General features: G+C 39.3%; 2 protein-coding genes across 4 annotated transcripts in view; both read right to left on the bottom strand.

The window, feature by feature from the left end:
* Positions 1–11,590, bottom strand: part of LOC140924628 (uncharacterized) — a 302,908-nt gene extending 291,318 nt beyond the window's left edge. Inside the window, exon 1 of the mRNA XM_073374646.1 lies at positions 11,530–11,590. Coding sequence (XP_073230747.1) covers positions 11,530–11,547 — 18 coding nt within the window. The 5' untranslated portion in view covers positions 11,548–11,590. The remainder of the gene's footprint in view (positions 1–11,529) is intronic.
* On the bottom strand, positions 1,082–9,051 carry LOC140924639 (uncharacterized). Of its 3 annotated transcripts, none has more exons than XM_073374668.1 (4): positions 7,822–9,051; positions 7,208–7,306; positions 6,238–6,333; positions 1,082–5,881 (listed from the first exon to the last, which is right to left on the bottom strand). In XM_073374668.1, the coding sequence occupies exons 1-4, from the start codon at positions 8,783–8,785 to the stop codon at positions 1,980–1,982; spliced, it is 5,061 nt and encodes a 1,686-aa protein (XP_073230769.1). In that variant the 5' UTR covers positions 8,786–9,051; the 3' UTR covers positions 1,082–1,979. The 3 variants fall into 3 exon arrangements, with proteins under 3 accessions (XP_073230769.1, XP_073230767.1, XP_073230768.1); XM_073374666.1 differs by having other exon boundaries at positions 1,082–5,875; positions 7,822–8,930; XM_073374667.1 differs by lacking the exon at positions 6,238–6,333 and having other exon boundaries at positions 7,822–8,930.
* Positions 11,591–18,667: the final 7,077 nt, after the last annotated feature.

Raw genomic sequence — 18,667 nt, 5'->3', positions numbered from 1 at the left:
GCTAAGCACATAAACAAGAAAAATGCTGGCAAACCACGTGTTTTGGCGATTGATGCTCTTCTACACTCACTTGCTGCTCTTACTGCAACCTTCAGTGCTGTGGCTTTCTATTGTTACCTTTAATAATGATGCAAAGCCACCACCCAAGTGAATTTGATGTATCACCAATCCGACCCCGGCTAGGCGGGTTACCCCACCTTGAAACGTTTACATGGCAAAATTTTACCCCGGCTGAGAGGGTTACCCGGTCTGGCAGACCGGGCTACCCGCCATGGTGAGTCATCCCACCTATCATGTAAACGTGATCAAGTTAAAATGAGAGATTATATGGACAGGCGAGTTACCCCACCTAAGCGGGTTACCTCAGAGGGTAGGGAGAGCAGCTGCAAATGTGGGGAGGCTCACTACTTATTACACTGGAGACATTCTCTCATCACTCATGATAAACACAATATTATCATGGCATGGACGTTCTTTTACTTTTAGGGACAAAATCCTGCAAACATTCAATGGCAGTTTTGTAAGGTACGTTCATCATTGTAATGGACGGTACCGTTATGGGGTGGGGAGGGCTGGTGTAAATTTGGTGAGGGTCACTGACCACATTGATTTGCTAATAAATGACTCTCAACTGAGAAAACAATAGTTATCTTTAAAAAAGAACATATAAACTTGACCAAACTTCTGCCTAGACAACAACTGACTTCACTCAGATTTGAGAGAAGGAATGCAGTTCGCATCACGAGGAAACAAAATACATTAATAAACACAATACAGCCCTAATGATTGGGTATTTAGCGAATTTCGGCTGTATTTGTTTGTCAACACTTTCAAGGCACTCAAGGAAGTTTACGACCCGTAAGAGGCTAGCTGCTACAAGAAGCCACATTGAGAAAAAAAACCCTCTACTACCTTACTAAGGTAGGTGTTCTGAGACCACAGTTAGTACCCCGGGAGCTAGTATCGAAGTTAAAGCTGGGGTTAGGCGGGTTGAGCAGGGGAATCCACTTTCACTTGCAGGATAGTTCCAGATCGCTATCGAGAATATATAAAACAATTTCAACCAGCAAACTACTAAGGGTTTCTGCGTAACTACATGAAATTTTATTTATATGTAACTATACAATTCTGAATGACAAAACTTGGCGCATTTTATGTCAAATGTCCTTTAAACTGTTCGCTTATGCTTGTTTGTATGAAACGTTCATTGCATCCACCGACGAGATAAAGTCGATTCCCAACAAAAACGCTCTTGACTTACGCTGACTGAACTAAGTTAAAGATGAAGTATGGATCCTCTCTTTGTTTTACACGGTGAAATACACTTTGGGTAAAACTAGAAACTAAACTATAATTTGTTTCTTACAAATTGGCAATTATAACACAAACTTCATTGAAATAATTAAGTGCTGATATTGTAAAATATCGAAAACTATTAAATAAACTCTTAGACTACTGGCAAACCGTATTGTATTGACCTTGGCCTCACTTAACCAGAGCATTTCTAAATAGGAGAAAGCTCAAGCTGTCGATAGGCAAAAATTTGTTCTTTGCCAGCGCCAGGCTCATTCAAAGCGACACGAATAAATCTTCTCTCGAAAGAGGCTAAATATACATTATACATTATCATACAAATTTTATCCGTTTGAAGCAGACGAATAGAACGTGTTGGACGATCCAAACTCATTCAGGCTAACTTAACTGAGCCACACGTCGAACTTTTAATGAACTCAACTCACCAAGTCTGGTTAGTCTCATCAAAAGTTCGACGTTTGGCCTAGGCATTAGAGATAGGAAACGCGGATTTAGAGCTAAAACAATTGTGACGTCAGTATTTTCTTGTTATGCCAATATAAATCCACTGGGACGCAAAAACGTTTAAACAAAATAATGAACTGTGCACGTGCCTTTGTCCTCAGAAGTCTACTTCATGTGTCGGTAAACCTCAGAAAATTCATGACAGTTTTGATCTACTTACTTTACTCCCCATAAAAAGTTACGCTGAGTTCAAATGAAGATAGCGATTCGCTTTTCAGCAAAAGGTTGCTAAAGTCATACAAACGACTTTCCCCTGTACTGCATTGGTTGTTAACGTTCAATCTCAGTGTTGTCAAGGAGGAACTTTCCACGAAAGTGTCGAAAATATCGGTTAACCAGTCTTCACTGACTTCACTGCAAATGTTGAGGTTCAGATTAAGTTCAGTCAATGATGTGATTTCTACCAAACTGAAGCCTAGAAAATACATCAGCGGAGGCCAACGGGACCAGCTTTTATACCATCCAAATTCACTGTAGTCATTTACTGTAAGAGTGAGTGTGGTTAATGACTTGTTTGCCGTTAAACCCATTTTCAGAAAGAGTGCGTACTCCCCAGCGCTCATGGAATGGTAATCACTGACTGTCACAGCGAGATTAGTCACCGACTCATTATTAGACAGTCCATTACAGACACTGGTTGCCCAGTAGTAATCAGTAGAAGTAATGTTGTTAATTGTTAAGGCTAAATCATTTAATGATGTCGTTCTTGCCAGACCATCAGCGAGACCTTCTCCCCAATACTCTGGCATTCCAATTGTATCTTCTAAGAAATCGATATCGGACTCAACATTGTTAGCTACAAGACAGAGTTTTTTCAGTGAGGCGTTTCCTTCTAAACATTTTCTAAGAAAGTTGCTCCAGAATTCATCTAAATTGCTACCATTCATAACAACGGAAAGTGTAGTCAAGGACTTCAATGCGATCAAATCGTCATTTTCACTTTCACATTTCCTCTCCCCGCCACGATCGTCGATTGCAAGACTGAGCGTGGTTAATGAAGCCATTCTAGCCAAGCTGTTGACCAGTGTGCATTCCCAGCCATCCTCAATGTTACTGTAATTGATGATTGCCAGATTTAAAACTGTCAGTGAACAGCTACGCAACAAACTAATCCCCAGTTCTCTCCCCAACTCTTTGTTCTCTATGTAGTTGTTGACTGTAAGATCAAGCGCAGTTAGAGTCATGTTTTCTGCCAAAGCATCACCTAAAAGATGTGGCCAGTCTTTAGTTACTTCACCGTCGTTAACGATTCTAAGGGCGATCTTCTCCTTTCTAGTTTTCTTGACTTCTGAGAAAACTGGTGTCAAAGATGCCGGACTATCAATTAAGAGATCAGGAATTCTGAACGATTCATTGGGATTTAAGTTAACCTCATGCAATTTCACTTGAACAGTTACGTTGTCATTTGATAGGCCCTGAAGTAAAGTTCCTGTCCTTTGGTCCGGCTCGTTCCAAGTATCGATTGCCAGGGAGGATAGTGTATTTTGTTGTCTGACATATCTTGCAATAATATCACCAACACCATCACTTAATTTTCCGTGCACTTTTAAAGTCAGGCTTGTCAGGGGGACACGCACCAAGACCTCACATAAAGTTTCTGCTCCATTACACTTCAGCTCTCCCCAAATGACTACAGTTAGGTGCTGTTTTGTTTCCAACCCATTCTCGACCACAGCAGGACGAAAATGCGCCACTTGATTAGATGTAACACTGCCGCCAGGGTCTGGATGAAAAGCACAGTTAACTGACTCCTTTACCAAACGAAGATTTTCCAAAACAGATTGCCAGTTGTCAGGAATCTCTCCACGGACAAACAGTTTTAAATTATTTAAGGAGCGATTTTCTAGAAGACAGCTTTGTAGAACATTCGCACCAGAGAGACTAAGGTTGCCGTTAACACTTAGATTAAATGACTCGAGTGCAGTTTGCCGTGCAATTCCTCTACTAATAACAGCAGCTGCCAAATCTTGCAAATCTCCATAATTATTCAGAGAAAATGAGGTCATAGCTTCATTTGATGAAAGCTTTCCTAAAGCACGGATCGCAGTGTTACTCATTGGACCACGAACCTCGAGGACCACAGAGGTAAAAGCGGTGTCCGCACACAATCCAGTTTCAATAGCACTGGCCCAAGTCTCATCCTGTACCACGTCAAGAAGAAACGTTACTTCCTTTAAAGATTTAGTAGCAGCTAACCATTCACCGATGACAACAGCTGCGTCACAGGGGATACTGCCAGAGACTTGTAGTGTAAACTCTGACAAAGTCGTGTTTCCAGATAGGCCGCTATGTAAGACTTTAGCCAGGGCTGATGTCACCGCAGGGCTATAAAGGGTAAGAATCTGAAGCTGTGAGCAGGATTGTATGTACTTTGCAAAAGTCTCATAATCCCATTTATTGGCAAATGAATCGTGAACGGTGACGTCAACAGGCTTTTGTACATTCTGAAAGCTGTTACAGGATTCTAGGACTTCGAATATATTACCACTCGCCTCATTAATTCTCTCAACGACTGGTTTCAAAGAGAGATTGACCTCAATATGCTGTGGAAAGGGTATATAGGAACAAAGAGTGACTACCATTTGCTCACCTCGTCCAGTTTCACTGAAGCTTTCTGCGAAGAAACTTGCCGCCGCTTCACCTCGCTGTTGACGGTCGTAATACCAGTCTTCTTTACTGTTCACTATGTCTAACTGTGTGCAACTGTCCCAGTCCCAATCCCCCCAGTTCTTCAGCTCCTCGCCAATCTGCGCAAATAGAATACTTGCCTCTCTCTCCAGTAAACCTGAGACAAAAAGAAACACTTCTCGATACTTTAACACCAGGTCGCAAAAACTCAACCGCTCAAACACATTTAATTCGTGTTTTCGCAGTTTGTGAGCAATAAAGGCGGCAGCCAGGTACTCTTGGAAGGTCTTGTGAAGAAAAAAGTACTCATGTTGAGGCTTTAACCTCCTCAGACTTTCTTCCTTGTAAAGAAGGCCTATGTCACGAGCTACCAGTCCTTTGTATCTGATTTCAAGTGCGGCTAATTCACTTTCACGAAACCCGTGACGTTCACTAAGTAGAGAAAGCCAAGCTAGCTCTCCAAGGGCAAGAATGTTCTCTTCAAATTGCTTCTCTAAGGAGCTGTTATCTTCTGGGGCCACAAGGTTGTGTTTCGCACAATAACGTCTCAAAAGGCACTGGACAACGACTTGGTAAAGTTCAGTTTGGGCAGTTGGTAGTTTTCCTTTGTAGTCCTCATAAACAACACAGAGAAGGATTACATTTAGCGGATTATTTCGGAGTGCATTCAATAAATGGTTTTCCTTAATTTCCACTATCAGACTTTCTCCTTTTGAAGTATGCTCCGGACCGATGTTTTGAAAATGCTTCCTGATATACTGAAAGGCATCTTCGTCTGTAAATCCTTTGATCTCCAGAAGAAGATCAAATTCGCAGTTTTTACGAACTTCAATTCCTGTTTCCTGCCGGGATGTAGCCAGGACATAACAAAATGGTAAAATTTTTCTGTTGAGGAGTTTACGAACACATGGTCGTGACTTTTCAGGGAGCTCATCCAGACCATCCAGAAGAATTAAAATTCTCTCCTGGTTGTCAATATCCGTGATGAAGTCAGACAACTTTGTCCAGGTCTCCCCCTTGATATCTTCTGGCAAAAGCTGTTCTTTGATAGCTTCCATTAGATCTCCGTTTATGTCTCGACATTTAAGGAGCAGTACAAATTCGAATTTAGGAAAGGAACAATTAGTTGGCATTTCTCCACGTGCCCAGTCATAAGCAAGTTTGAGGCAAAACGTAGTTTTACCGGTTCCTGGACTTCCCTCTGCTAACGTCATTTTGACATCCTTGCTTTCGCCAAGGGTCTGGAAAATGTCGTACATGCCCAACTCTTCATTTTCAACCTGGAAGTCTGCTTTTCTTCTTGAGATAATTTTCAGTCTCGTGTAGACGTTTTTAAGCGGTAATTGCATAGTGTTTAACCAAGAAAGTGGCTTCAACTTTGCCCGTCTCTCATATTCAGCTCTGAGCATTTTCAGAACACCTAAGTTTTCTGTATCTGTCGGGAGCAAAACACCGAACAATCTGTTAATATTTTCCTGACATTCATTGTACTTCAAATGGATTTGGCACTTCATTGGTAAATCAAGACAAGAGATCATATAACATGTTATGATCTCTAGATAACGATAAACATGATAAGACAATGGAAAGATTGGAAGAAGAAGGAAGCGTAAAAAGGAACATTTCCAGGAGTTGATTGTACAAATTACGGTACATCACAATAAGTAGGTTGAGCACGATCGTCCGAGTAAACGAAGAATACGTTGGAAACAATTGTTTCATAAATGCATACATTTAAAAAAATTTTGTTCTCGCGAGTATATTGCTGATGTTTCTAAGATTCAAGCGTACCTTTATGAAGAGGTTTATTGACAAGTATAGGTTTCTCGTAAACTGAACAAACCGAAGTGGCTTTTACAGATAAATCCTGCTCATCCCCACTGCAACCTAAAAAAAAATAGTCAAAGGATCGTTTGACGTGAACTCTTGAATTGAACATAAACAAAGCTTATAAATCTCCGAAGGCCGGCTGGACAGTTCAGCTTATTGTACATGCTTACTGCAGTTTATTAAAGTTTACAACGAAGAAAGTCCAGGATATTGTCCTGAGACAAACAGTACCACACATTAGCCGTTCAAAAACTTCCATGTCAAAATCGAGGTCAACTGTTTAGCCGGCACAGTCCTGCGCGGTGTGAACACCTTTTCCGTCTAAATTTTTTTTACATGGTAAAAGCGCTGCTGCAGGGATGCGTGGTTACTCAGTTTGGGAGACAGTGTAACGGGTTTGGGTTTGCTATAGCATTGCTCTACGCATGAGCAGATGGTAAAACCCCTGACAAAAGCTAAAATTCAACCTGGTTCGTCAGTTCTGTGTGAACAGGGCGAAAATATTGAATGGTTTCGGGTGAACGAAAAGTCTGGTCAAATTTATCAGCCAGTCTGTCTGACGCCCTGTAAAAGTAGACCGCTTAGTTTTGTTTGGTTTTTATTTAGTTGTAGCTCTTGGTGGGTTTACAGTTAGCTAAGGCCCCTCGAGCAGCTTTCGTTTAGAAACTTTCTGTAGGCAATAAAAGCTCCCGAAAATCATTAATATCCATGGTACACTGCTCAGCTATGCTACCGTACATAGCAAAGAATTATAGTAATAAAAGAGCCCCACAAACTGAATAATGAAGCCCGAATTTATGTATCACACTTGAACAAACCCTCTCATACCCAAACGAAATGATATAAACTAAGACAGCACTATACCACATGTATAGACTGAATGCTCTAATGAATGAGGTATCGCAGCAACACAATATAACCTATGGTTTACCTGCATATCTCAACAGCCTCGGTTGTTTTGAAGCTGGGGTATCACTTGGGGATAATGGCCTTTTACCTTTGTCTAAAGACTGAAGTCTCTTTGATGAGTCTGAAATAAAATCAGTTTCGTGTTGATCTAATTATTTTTGCCAGTAGATTTGCCACCTTAGCTGTTTTTGTTTTCAACTGGGGAATGCACGTGTACAGTGCACCTTAACCTGCGATCAATGTTTCAGACAGCGTTTTACTTCCAGCAAAACTCTATTGAAATATTCTTGCTTAGTTATCGTTCTAATAACAGTTTTTTCTGCCAAAACGTAGGTGCGGTTTTTTGTGATAAGGTCTGCTTCTAAATAAGCATGTATTAAGAATGCTTTCAAGTTTAATGAGTGTACGGCATGTTTTTACTTTGTAAATGCAATTTAAATTATAACTATTAAGTATACATGTACATTTAGTCTGCGAATACAGCCGCCTTTCAGACAGCATTCTTTTCCGCAAACATCGCCAGTGGCAGGGAGCGATGGGAGAGCTGGCTTTATTTGCGGGCTTGCGTACATTTCATTTTAAGTTTAATATATATGCAATAGAAAACGCAATACAGTAGTACTTAATTTAACTGACCTTCTGAAGAGATCACTTTCATCCTTTCAACAAGTTTATCACATTGTTCCTTCCAGCTGTACTTTTTTGCATATGCCCCACGCACAACATCAAACTCTCCAAGTCGCAACTCCCTTTCTTTGTGACGGACAGCTCTGATTGCACTGGCCCAGTCTTTTGGATCGTCTGACGTCACCACACAGCTTGAACCATGTGGAACCTTCTTTAACGCTTCCGCAAGACCAGAGTTCCCACTGACCAGCACAGGTAGACCAGCAGACAAAGCCTCAAGGGCAGCTAGACCAAATCCCTCAGTTCGTGATGGCATTATAGCAAGATCTACTTCACAAAATAAACCAGCTAGCTTCTCCCTACTTTCATTAAAGCGACGCACTTTAAGTTGACTAGGATCAATACGTTGCTCCACAAACTTTTTTGCTACTTTCTTTTCTTCTCCCGGTGTTGCTCCAACAAACACAAGTTTGTAGGTCATGTCTTTCAACTCAGCAATGGCTTGGGCAGCAATGTCATAACCTTTTAGCTGAAAATCTTCATTGTCGCCGCGTCCAAAGACCAAAACATTGAATGCCTTTCTTTCTTCAGTGGCTTGGTTTACATCTACAAACTCAGAGAATATTCCTGGGGTAAAATTGAGAACATCTTGATCTTTCCCACAAGGACGAAGATAACCTGAGAATACTTCAGCCAGCTTGGGTCCAATTGCTACAACTTGATCAGCTAATTTACAGAGTTCAACCTCAACCTGGTGTTTCTCCTCGCCTCTGGAAATGTGTTCTTCATATTCTTTGTACATTCCAAGTTCTTCGGGAGCGGTATGAACGACTTGAATCCATTTACAGCGAGGATGAGTTCGCTTGATAAACTGCACTTGCCGACCAAGAACAGCCCCATGCCCTACCACACAGTCCACAGCATGGTCTTCTGGCAGACAAGATAACCACAAATTTGGTTCTAAACCTGGCATTTCTCTTGCTTTAATAAGGCAGACATTGTGATCTCTAGCAACTTGTTTATCCTCTTCACTACACTGAGGAAGATAAACACTGACCTCCACGCTGGGGTGTTTAGCCACCTGAATGGCCAGCTCTCGGTTGATGGTCGACAAGCCTCCTTTTGTTGATCTCCATTCACTGCTTAACAGAGTGACTTTCAATTTCCTGGAAGAAGTGGATCCTGAATTGCTTTCATGGTCTTCCTGTGATGTAGAGGCTGTGCTAGGAAGGGATGACAAATCCTAAAAGAAGAAGAACATTAATTTACTAAAGGATTTACTTAAATGAAGTGTTACTAAATTCATACAAACTATAATTACACAAGTTACAAGTTGAAAAACCCCAGAATAATTGCCTTTCCTGTAAATTTGACCGAGATGAGGTACTTTGCTAAGAGTGTCTTCACAACACCTTTCTGCATCCGCTAGACTGAGTACCGCACTGAGAGGTGAGCACTATATATATGTGCATCAATTCCCACTTAATTTCTTGAGTCTAAGGGGGGGCGGGGGGGGGGGGGAGTCAACAAGGTTTGTGTTTCATTTTAAACATTCCAAAAGATGCACCTAAAACAAGCTAAAGGGTCTGCAAAGCAATGGTAAAGCATGAAGCACCATGGAGTGAATATTACCACTCCAACACCACTCCAGCTCCCCTCTCTCCATCCTGGATTGGGTGGTAGTCTATCTCCCCTGGACAAGGTTTTATTTAAAGAGAGAGAAAACCATTTACAGTACAACCCATAAAACGGCCATAAATCGGCCCGTGGACCACACAGGAGAGACGTAACACACATTTTATGTAAGGTACACTGTTTTTTATTGAAAACCTTTAATTTTTGTAGGTTACGGAAACGATAGGTTTTTTCCCCATACAAATCCTTATATTTCGAATGTTGCGCAACAAAGCCGATGTTCGCCAATACTCATATTTCGAGGTGGGGCTACCTGTGGTGAGATGAAACCATAGATGGACCTATTTATTGAAAACTAAAGCTGCCTGAGATAGATTGATTGACAAATTCATTGAAACAAGTATCAATGTCTTCAATATTCTTGGACAGCTTGGAACCGATTTTGGCAAAGAATTTATTAAAACCTCCTGCAATTTCAGTCGGATCAGTTAATTTCTTGCCCTCAAGTTCAAGTTCATTCATAATCGCTTTTTCAGATTTGCGACCCGTCACCTCATTAATGATATCCCAGGTCTTACGTGAGTTACCGTCACAAGCTGTAAAAGATTTCAAATAATAGGACTTTTTAGCATTCTTAATTGCATTGTTTGCATTGTTACGGGCCCTCTAAAAATTAATCTAGTCATTAGGGTCACCTGACCGTATGGCCTCTATGGCCTCAATCTCTTAAATGCATCATTTTCTTAAGTTTTCCATTTTAGCCACATTTCGATAATTTTAATAGAAAGATTTTCGAGCTGATCAGATACAAGGCGATAGCTTATCTTGGTTGGAAGCACCATGAAGTGAAGATTACAACTCCACACCCCCCCCAAACCCCTCTTCCCCCATGGATGGGAGAGGTACTTAAGGAGGTGAGAGGGCCTGCACAGTGAGAGCTTATCTTGGCTGGAAGAACCATGAAGTACCATGAAGTGAATATTACAACTTCACCTGCCACCCTACCACCCCTCCCTGCATGGAATGCTAGTCCATCACAGCATTTCCCACCAGTATGTTGACATTTAAAGACCTGTGTGTGTGTAGAGCGGGGGGTTGGGCAATGTAAAAAATAGCTTCTTGTCAAAGAAAATCAAGTGATGGAACAGAGAGGGCTCCTGATCCAGAGTCTGATGTGATCACCATCAGTTCACCAACATTTAGAAAAACATCCCAAACCTCAACTCATACAACTTGAGATTGAAGATACCAAGAAATTACCATGTAATGTTTTGTTTATTCTATAGATACTGATGAAATTCCTACATAAAACACAACTTGAAGCTCATCTGCGGATGCATCTGCGGAGAAGAGAGTGTTGACACAAAAAGCTATCCGGTGTGTGAACTAAGCCTTAATCAATAAACCAATGAGAAAATAAAAATGTTTAGCCTGTTCAACGGGGTCCTGAGGAGTTCAGTTTATCGTGAAAACTTCGAAAACTCTATTAAAAACGGGAAGCTCTCTTGTAATTGGCTAATCATGTTAGTAACCATGGCAACACCAATATCCTCACACATGAAAGATAAAAATAGTATCTTCACTGCGCGCGACACAGATATGATTTTTTAGTAAAAGGAAAAATCCTGGTATTTCATCAGTATCTATATAATAAAAATAGATCTTCACTAGACAAACACTATTAACAACTAACAGATTATCAATTTTCCGATTAAACCCATCAACAATAGATAGGTGCAGGGAAGGTGTCTGGTGAAACAGAAGGGGGCTGCAGGCGAGCCTAGAAGGTAACCATACCAACCCTGTGAGCGGCACCCACCAGGCACTGTCACACTGAGAACCTCTGTGGAAAAAGGCAGACACCTACCCAGAAAAGCATCCACAGAGGAGGGAGGGGTGGGGGCAAAAAACAAATCAAACTACTGCCAAAAGAGCAAGGTGAGACTTCTAGGATAGCGCTGTAAAATCACTAAGGCCCTGCTAAACCCCAAGAACCGCCCCACATACGAATAGTGGTTAAGACCGCTAGCCCACATTGAGTCATGTTTAACCTTACCTAAATTACATTTAGCCACATCTTACCTCCATCAGCCTGGACATCACAGGAATCCTAAAAATCCTTTAAAACTGTAGACATGAACACTACAATAGGAACAGATAAAAAAAATTGGTGCAATGTTATCTAGTACAATTTAACACTCTATTTTTGTGGGACAAGGCTGTGCTCTAAAGAAAATTGAAGGGAACCCAGTAATCTCAACCTGTAAAATCCAGGGTGCCCAGCATATTATTTGTATGAAAAATCTGAGATTTTCTAGTCACCCAAGAGCAAAAGTTAGGCAGCAGGGGCCACCAGACTCTGCTAGAGGACTGCCCTGGTGGGAGTTTAATATTTGGAATGGTCCAGTCTGGTCTTTCTCACTATGAATCAGTTTGGGTAATACACATGCACTATATTGCATTCAACATCCTTCATTTAAGTGAGTGCAAATACAGTCAAATTAAGACAAATCTGAAAAGGGTGCAGGTAAAATTTGTTCTCAAATTAAACCAGGACAGTCTCCTTTGAAGGATATTAGAGCTAAGAACTGCGGAAATTCTAAATAAAACTAGAACAAATTTTGCCCTTAAACAAAAACAAATACTATTGTCTTTCTTAGTTATAATAAGTTTTGAGGTAATGTGTTTATGGGGGGTAGGGGGTTATATGGGGATATTGAAAGAAGATACAACAATATTAAAACCTCCCACCATAAAAGCCACGAGGTACATGTATATGTGCATTGTTTTACATTTAGATAAAAATGTACAAATGGATTGATAAGTGGCACTTTGGTGTAACTTTATTTAACAGTATTACTTATGTAAATAAACAATATGATTCCTTTTAACAGTGTATTTTTCAGAATTTTTTTTATAAAATTTTAAAATCTCTTGCCAACCCAGGCACTGCAGATAAACACCAACCATACACTGTATCTAGGGCACTTTCCATGTGAGGCCTACATGTGTGGTACATGTACCATATGTTTTTTTCCCATAATGTCAGTTTTCATAAAATGAATCAGTCATGAAATAAGGTTTCTTATCTTAAACAGGATGAAGATCTGAAACCTTGGCAGTATCACTCCTACACAAACTTCCCTTCAGTGTTATCCCCACCCCCACCACTCCAAGGAATTTTGATATTACAAGACTATACATTGTTCTGCACTAATTAAAATATTATTGTAATAATTGTGGCAAAGTATGAAATAATTCAAAATAACTTACCAAAGCTTGGTACATGGATCCTTGACTTTTGAAACCCACACATCATGAGATTTGAACTGATTGGTAGCAGTAACCTTCATAATAAAATCAAGGGCAATGTGTCAAGACAAAGAGAAGTTCTCCCAGTTAAATTTAATTATTGCTTTTGAACCGGTGACGGTACGGTCATTCACCAATGAATAAACCTCCTCCCATGCCCAGCAAATTAAGACGTACATGTACATGTACTGTAGCAGAGCATTTAATTCGTGGGCTTTTCAAATGTTACAGTCTACAGGATTTTGACAAGAAAAATAAAGTGATAATCCTTTTTCCATTTTTGTTTTTAATACCTTCCTTGAGTTACTTTAATTCAATTAGGGTTTGTAGCTTCAGGCTTGTATCATGTACAGGACTTTGATATTCACTTTGCCACATTTTAGGCAATTACTGTAGCTCACTCTCTAATAAGTGGCCTCCCCCAAAAGAAGGTGCCCACCTTGAAGGCCAAAATATCAAACAAGCGCCACTCTTGAATAAGCCCCACCTTCCCCCCTCCACTGTTCACTTTCTTAATGTAGGGATACATTAGAAAAACATGTTTCTACATCCACTTCATGAGAATTTTTGAGAATCAATAATTATTTATGATTATAATGAGATAATAAACATGCAAACCATTTACATGTGTAAACGTGTGTAATGAGCCTACATGTATGGTCACTTAATTACAAACCACTCTTTTAACAGATTAAAGGCAATAATATTGACTAAATGTTTACCGAAAATCCTGTATAAATGAAAAAGCTTAAGTACAAGAAGTTGCAGGTCACTCAGCTAAGGTCAAAAACAAATTATACCATCACAGATCAGTTCAAATGAAGTTTTTCAGTGACTGGTTTGTAAAGTCTATTATTTATTAGTGAAGAATAGTAAGATTGATGGAAGAAGGGGCTTAAAAGAGAGGGGGGTTTCTTCTCCTGAGAAGGAAGGGGATATTAGAGAGGGGGCTAATAGAGGATTTACAGTAATTTGCTTTTCTATTAAACATTAAGCTAAAATAAAGTTACAATTCATTGAAAGGAAAACTTAATTTGAGCGACCCCCTTCCAATAAGTGTCCCCTCCTTGAGCAGAACAAGTGCCTGGGTGCTTTTTTGAGGAAATCAGTAATTTATTAGTTGTATTTGAATGAGCCCACAATTCTGCAATTAATTTTAGTTTATAATAGTGGAATCCATTGATAGGTCCTCCAACAGGCCCTGGGAATTTTGCAGTATTAACACATTCACAACTGATCCAGCCACCCACAACCACACAGATCCACATTTCTTCAAGATTTCCAGATGAATGGGTTCACTTAGAGCATGAGTCTGTCATGAAATGTCATATTCTTTTACTTCACACCAACTGCAGATTCAGTTACACTGTACATGACCACACACAGCATTTTTCAGTACCATTTCTATAAGGGGTGATTGGCCACTTTATGAGGTGGCTGCATCAGAAAGTGGCTCATATTTAATCTGGTTAATACAGTGGAAGTGCTATAGGCTCTTTGCATGACTGTGACCACGTGATCAACTTTTGGTAAACATGAAAACATTCACTTTTGAAAAATTTTGTTAGCACAAGCTGAAAGAGCATATTAAAATCTGGTAACCTGAGAACTTTTTAGCCATATATCTCAAAAGTAGCTATTGCAACAGCTGACAAAGTTAGAGGCATTTGTATGAGAAAAACAACTTTTGTCACCCAGTCATGCTTGCATTGTCTTCCAAACAAATCCTTGTAAATTCTAAAATTATTAAACTGTTGTTAAATCTTTCCCTCACCATTTCAGGGCTCAAATTACCTTTATGAATTAAAAGGATATTTGAGACCTGTAATGCACAAATATTTCATGACAGTTTTGAAAATTTCAAAATAATTATTTACAAGGATTGGTATTGAAAACCATGCAAGCATGACTGGATGGCAAAAAATTTCTTGCTATATTTAACAATTGGGCTCTGAATCAATAGTCCATGAGCCCGAAGGCCGAATGGGATATTGACTCAGAGGCCAGGAGGGCGAGAGGAATATTATTGTTTTAGTAAAATCCAACTAGCTGGTCAAAAATACCGAGACAAAACAACTTTAGATAGCAAAACAGGATTCAGCCGCCATTGTTTTGGTTTTCACAACCAGCGCTTTTCGCTACTGATGGGCTATAACATATAGCCTAGTAGTGGCTCAACCAATCAGAATGCAACATTGATAATAGACCACTAGTTGGATTTTACTAAAACGAAATACGCTATTTATTTAATTTTTCTTTCTACTCTCACTAAGACAGACCACTTTGGGACCAGCGCTATTCTTGGCTTGCAACCACATGACAAGGCGGCCACGTTGGTGGTGTGTTGGTGGTCAAAACAATAGAATTTTTTCTCAAAGAATTTACATGAAATTAGCGTTAAGTTCCCAGAGGAGAAATGCTTTTGTCCTTGACCACCAAACACACCAATGATCAACATGGCCGCCGTAACGTCACTTGCAAACTAGCAATAATTTTGTCCGTGTAAGAGGTGCTCGTCTTATTGTGAGTCAACAAAAAGGAAAAAAGAATGGCAGAAACCAACTCTAGGTGTCCGTTAGCGAGGTGTAAGTTACAAGAGAATTGACTGCAATGTTATATAAACAATAATTGTACAATTTTTTTATCTGCTCATTAAGTTTCCTCATATGAGAAACTCACAACCTGAGTCTCACGTCTGTCAACTGCCGTAAACTTGATTGTAAATCTCATCTAAATGTCTGGCCATTGCGAAAGGCCTAATCAAAATGACCGTTATAAATTAGGTGCCCGAAAAACTTACATCTGTAGAAGCCGTATAACGTATGGCTTCTTCCGCTGAAATTTACCAAACGCATCCCAATTCTTTAGAGTCACGCGATCTATCTGCGTGTACTCAACTGCAGAAAGATCATTGTTTGCAGATGCCTAAAGGCTTATTAGAAAACTAATAAGACGCTTTTTTTCTTCTCAAACATAAAAACTTCAGGGAGGCCTTGTGAATTCAAAGGAACGAAGTTAGATTGTAAATTCGATAGGCTTACCTAAACTTCAGGAATTCCGCAAGGAAAATGCAGCCACGTGGAAGCCATCTTTACTATGATTTCGTCACAGCTACATAATTAAACACTTCGTGAGAAGATTGAGTCAGCCCATGATTGTCAGACCGATAAAAACAGCTAGAAGTTTACAAATTCTTCACGAAACTGGACAGATTCCCCCTCACCATCGTTTAGGGAAAGACCCATCGTGTAAGAATGTTTTAATTGGTCTAACGCTGCCACGTGATGTTTCACGTGAAAAATAACTGAAGGAGTGGACAGAAATGCGTGTATATTAGGGTCATTCATTTTTTCTGAAAGTTGGAAAATGAAAAATGAAAATCTGTGTTCAATTTTCATTTTTTTTAAATTAAAAAGTGAAAAATAAAAATTGACAATTGATTTTCAATTTTCATTTTTCTCTAAATATAGAAAAATGAAAATGAAAATCGGCGTTCAATATTTATATTTTTTGGAATTAAAAAATGAAAAATGAAAAAATGAATATCTATGTTCGATTTTCCTTTGTTTCTGAACATAGGAAAATGAAAAATAGAAATCTGTGGTCAATTCAGTTTTTTTTTTCTTTTCTTTTTTTTTTTTTGACTCAAAACGGAAATGAAACTAACACGGAAATAAAGAAAAACAACCAATTACGATACAACAGATTCCCGCGAAATTGCTGTCATTTGCTTCTTTAAATCAGCTTCGATCTTGTTCGATTGTTTCTGTTGCAATGGAAGTAGATTATATTATTTTAGAGTGAAGAGTAGAAAGACGAGTGAAAAAAGATAAGGTAACAGCGGAGAGATTGGCACAAATGTTTGGAGTAAGTCATGCCGCAAATTATTGTAATTGAGCTGACTTTTTCCATGTGTTTTCGCAGGGAATGTATGTGACAACTATGGAGGAACTTGAAAACACCAAAACAACAAAAATGCTCTCAATCAAAGCCTTACACTGAAACCTCTCGTAAACGACCACCTCCGTAACCGACCGTGACCACTTTTTCGGATGACAGTTTGAGAATTTTCTACTGTTTTAAACCTCCGGTAAGCGACCACTTGACAGATGGTCTTACTAAACAGTGAAGTACATCGCGGTAAAAATTGACAAAAATGAATTTATTCTTTGGCTGTCATTATTGCCTACACGACTATTACTGTGTTTTTTTTTAGTTCGATCTATAACTACAATATTAACCATAGTTACCCTTAAGAAAAAGACTCAGATTTCCAGGTTTCAGTTTAAGAAGTTACGTTTTTGTTCGTCAGACGTTTCAGGGACATTTCTGTAAAGAAGTCACGTACACAATTAAAATTTTTTAACCACCAATTTATAGCGTCATCTAATTGAGTGCACTGTCACATAGAATAGCTAATGATTGTGTCAATAAAGCTACCAGTAATTGGGAGGGGAAAGTAACTTTCCTTATTTTTTTAGAATAAATATACCACCCCATCCTAGGTTGACTAAAAAATTTCGCCCTTGCGGTCCGACCCTCGTAAGCGAAGACCTCCCGTAAGCGACCACCAAACCTTTGCATTTTGGGTGGTCGCTTATGGGAAATTCGCCTGTAGCTGATGTTAGAGGTCCCGCATCATCAGCCTTTGAAGTTCTTCCATAGCTGTCACATGCATTCCCCACAAAAACACTTGGAAACTAACATCAGCTCAATTACAATAATCTGCGGTATGACTTACTCCAAACATTTGAGCCCATCTCCGCTGTCACCGGCATTTTTTTCACTCGTCTCTCTACTCCTCGTTCTCCTTCTCCTGAGAAAAAAATAATGTAATCTTCCTGCATTGCAACAGAAACACTCGACCGAACAAGATCGAAGCTGATGACAGCAATTGCACGGTAATCTATTGTATCTTTATTTCCGGGTTTAATAGTTTCATTTCCGTTATGAGTCCAGAAAAAAAAATGAAAATTGACCACAGATTTTCATTTTTCATTTTTCTGAAAAAATTAAAATTTGACACAGATTTTCTTTTTTCATTTTTCTATGTTCAGAAAAAAATAAAAATTGAACATAGATTTTCATTTGTCATTTGTCATTTTTCAATTTCTAAAATGTAAAAATTGAACACAGATTTTCATTCTTCATTTTTCTATGTTTAGATAAAAACGAAAATTGAAATCAGTTGTCGATTTTTATTTTTCCTTTTTAAGTTTAAAAAAAATGAAACTTTAACACAGATTTTCATTTTTCATTTTTCAACTTTCAGAAAAAATGAATGACCCTAATATACACGCATTGACAGAGGACTTAGATGCAAGGAAAATGGAAGCATTCCAATTGAACACGATAAAAAGCAAAAAGGATAAAATGTGACAATAACATGCAGAAAAAATCACACAGCTTCTCGCTGTGGGACGTAATGATAGCCCAAATGGGCTAGGGGAGCACTCAACAAAGTGTTATACGAAGAGGGTCCGCCAACCTTTCGCCCACCCCCCCCCCCCCCCTTATCCTTTTAAATACCATTTTTGACAGAAAAGGTACCCCTTTCGTATACCTTCTATTGACAAAGGACATCCCCTCTCACTGCCGTAAATGCACTATTTTTGCAGATCATGAATAAATCCCTAAGCCAGGAGGTATTTGTGACTCTTTTACAGCCACAAAATCCATCTATTATTTACCCCTTTTGTTTCTTTTTAAGACCAAAAAATGATAGTTTCCCCCTACCCTTTACTGTACTTCTCTTAGAAAAATTCCCTATCCATTCATATACCTGAAGCCTGAAAAAAAAAATTCTCCTTTCGGGCGGAAGCCATGGAACTTCCCCATAGAGGCCATCATAGGGAATAACCCAACAATCAGGTGCCTTACATTTGCACTGAACAAGTCGTGGGTTTAA

Source organism: Porites lutea, chromosome 14, assembly GCF_958299795.1.
Source record: "Porites lutea chromosome 14, jaPorLute2.1, whole genome shotgun sequence".
Classification (NCBI taxonomy): domain Eukaryota; kingdom Metazoa; phylum Cnidaria; class Anthozoa; order Scleractinia; family Poritidae; genus Porites; species Porites lutea.
This window is presented reverse-complemented; position numbering and strand designations above follow the sequence as displayed.

Excerpts from the sequence above, each read along its gene's own strand:
- LOC140924639 (XM_073374668.1), bottom strand. The coding sequence starts at position 8,785 with ATGCCAGGTTTAGAACCAAATTTGTGGTTATCTTGTCTGCCAGAAGAC. Across the intron at positions 6,334-7,207 it reads GAGGCTGTTGAGATATGCAG|GTTGCAGTGGGGATGAGCAG; the intron begins GTAAACCATAGG and ends ATTTTTTTTTAG. Across the intron at positions 5,882-6,237 it reads CAATAAACCTCTTCATAAAG|ATACAGAAAACTTAGGTGTT; the intron begins GTACGCTTGAAT and ends TGCTCCCGACAG.